General features: G+C 48.6%; 1 protein-coding gene across 1 annotated transcript in view; it reads right to left on the bottom strand.

Moving 5' to 3' along the window:
- LOC117953076 (titin-like) overlaps window positions 1-1,472 on the bottom strand; it is a 225,219-nt gene that overhangs the window by 108,272 nt on the left and 115,475 nt on the right. Inside the window, 2 exon segments of the mRNA XM_034885791.1 lie at window positions 27-141; window positions 1,010-1,280. Of these exon segments, the coding sequence (XP_034741682.1) occupies window positions 27-141; window positions 1,010-1,280 (386 nt within the window).

Raw genomic sequence — 1,472 nt, 5'->3', positions numbered from 1 at the left:
TGAAATTGGCTGTAACTACAGTTTACGTTGTCGTATCTGCTTGAAATTTCCCACAAACACCAAGAGTCCCGGCCTGAGAACACCTTCAGGCCAATATGGACTTTCGGAGATAGCGCCACCATCTGGCAACAGGACATAAGCCTTAAATGACAAACATCATCCGATTTACATGAAACTTAGAATGTGTGGTCTACATGTGATACTGAGGCGGCCCCTATATTATGACCACGCCCAATCACTCAGGCCACGCCCACTTTCATATCATTTGAACCGTTATAGGTACAGTCTTGTGTGAGGTATCGATGAACTCGGCAGAGAGTTCCTTTTTCATTGGTGATGTTTGTCCCGCCCCCTTATGATGCGGCCACGCCCCCTTTCACAGATGATGACCTGTATGACGTATAGGCTCGTGTGAGGTATCAATGAACTCAGCAGAGACTTTCTTTTTTATTGGTGATGTTTGACCCGCCACCTTATGATGCGGCCACGCCCCCTTTCACAGATGATGACCTGTGTGATGCTTGGGCTTGTGTGAGGTATCAATGAACTCAGCAGAGACTTCCTTTTTCATTGGTGATGTTTGGACCGCCCCCCATGATGCGGCCACGCCCCCTTTCACGGATAATGATGTGTATGACGTATAGGCTTGTGTGAGGTATCAATGAACTCAGCAGGGAGTTCACTTTTCATTGGCGAAGATTTTCAGGGTATGAGCGACGCGCAAATGCGCGGTCGCAAGGAGAGGCGTCCGCCAGTATCCCCGACTCGCGCATGTTAGCGAGGGCCCTCCATCGCTGCTTGCAGCTTTAATCTTCATTGTATTTTGTTTCTGTTGACTCTAAATTAAGTGTGTAATACGATGCTAAAATGACTGTTTATTAACATGGAGTCTGGTGGATTTAGCGAACCCTTCAGAGATATTTATTTGGTTTGCTGACAACTTTGAATGAAGTGTCCTATACAACCCTAAAATGACAGAATTAAGACAATATAACTTCCTGGGCTGTACGCACGTTCAACGTTGAGGAAGCAGGAAGTTTTGAAGTCCTTGGCGTCGCAAGCGTAGGTCTTGGAGTCGTCCAGCGTGCAGTCGTGGATGACCAGCGCGCGCTTGCGGCCGTCGATGATCATCTCGTACTTCTTGGTCTTCCTGATGTCCTGTCCGTCCCTGAACCAGCGCACCTCCGCGTTCTCTCTGGAGACCTCACACTCCAGCGTGGCGGTCGCCTCCTCCTCCACCGTCTGGTCCTCCAGAGGCTTGGTGAACTCCACCGGCGGTTCTGAACACACACACACAGGACGTTGTTGAGGATTCACACTGCTCTGGCGTTTCCTCAACAAACATTTGTTATGACGTCATAAGGGGAAGGGTTACTTCCCCTTATGACGTCATTAGACTTCAGATCCAGTATTAGGGACCACTAAGGTCTATATAAAAGAGACTCCAGATCCAGTATTAGGGACCACTAAGG

The sequence above is a fragment of the Etheostoma cragini genome, chromosome 11, assembly GCF_013103735.1.
Source record: "Etheostoma cragini isolate CJK2018 chromosome 11, CSU_Ecrag_1.0, whole genome shotgun sequence".
NCBI classification, from domain to species: Eukaryota; Metazoa; Chordata; class Actinopteri; order Perciformes; family Percidae; genus Etheostoma; species Etheostoma cragini.
Note: the sequence above shows the minus strand (reverse complement) of the source record. Positions and strands in the feature narration are given on the sequence as shown.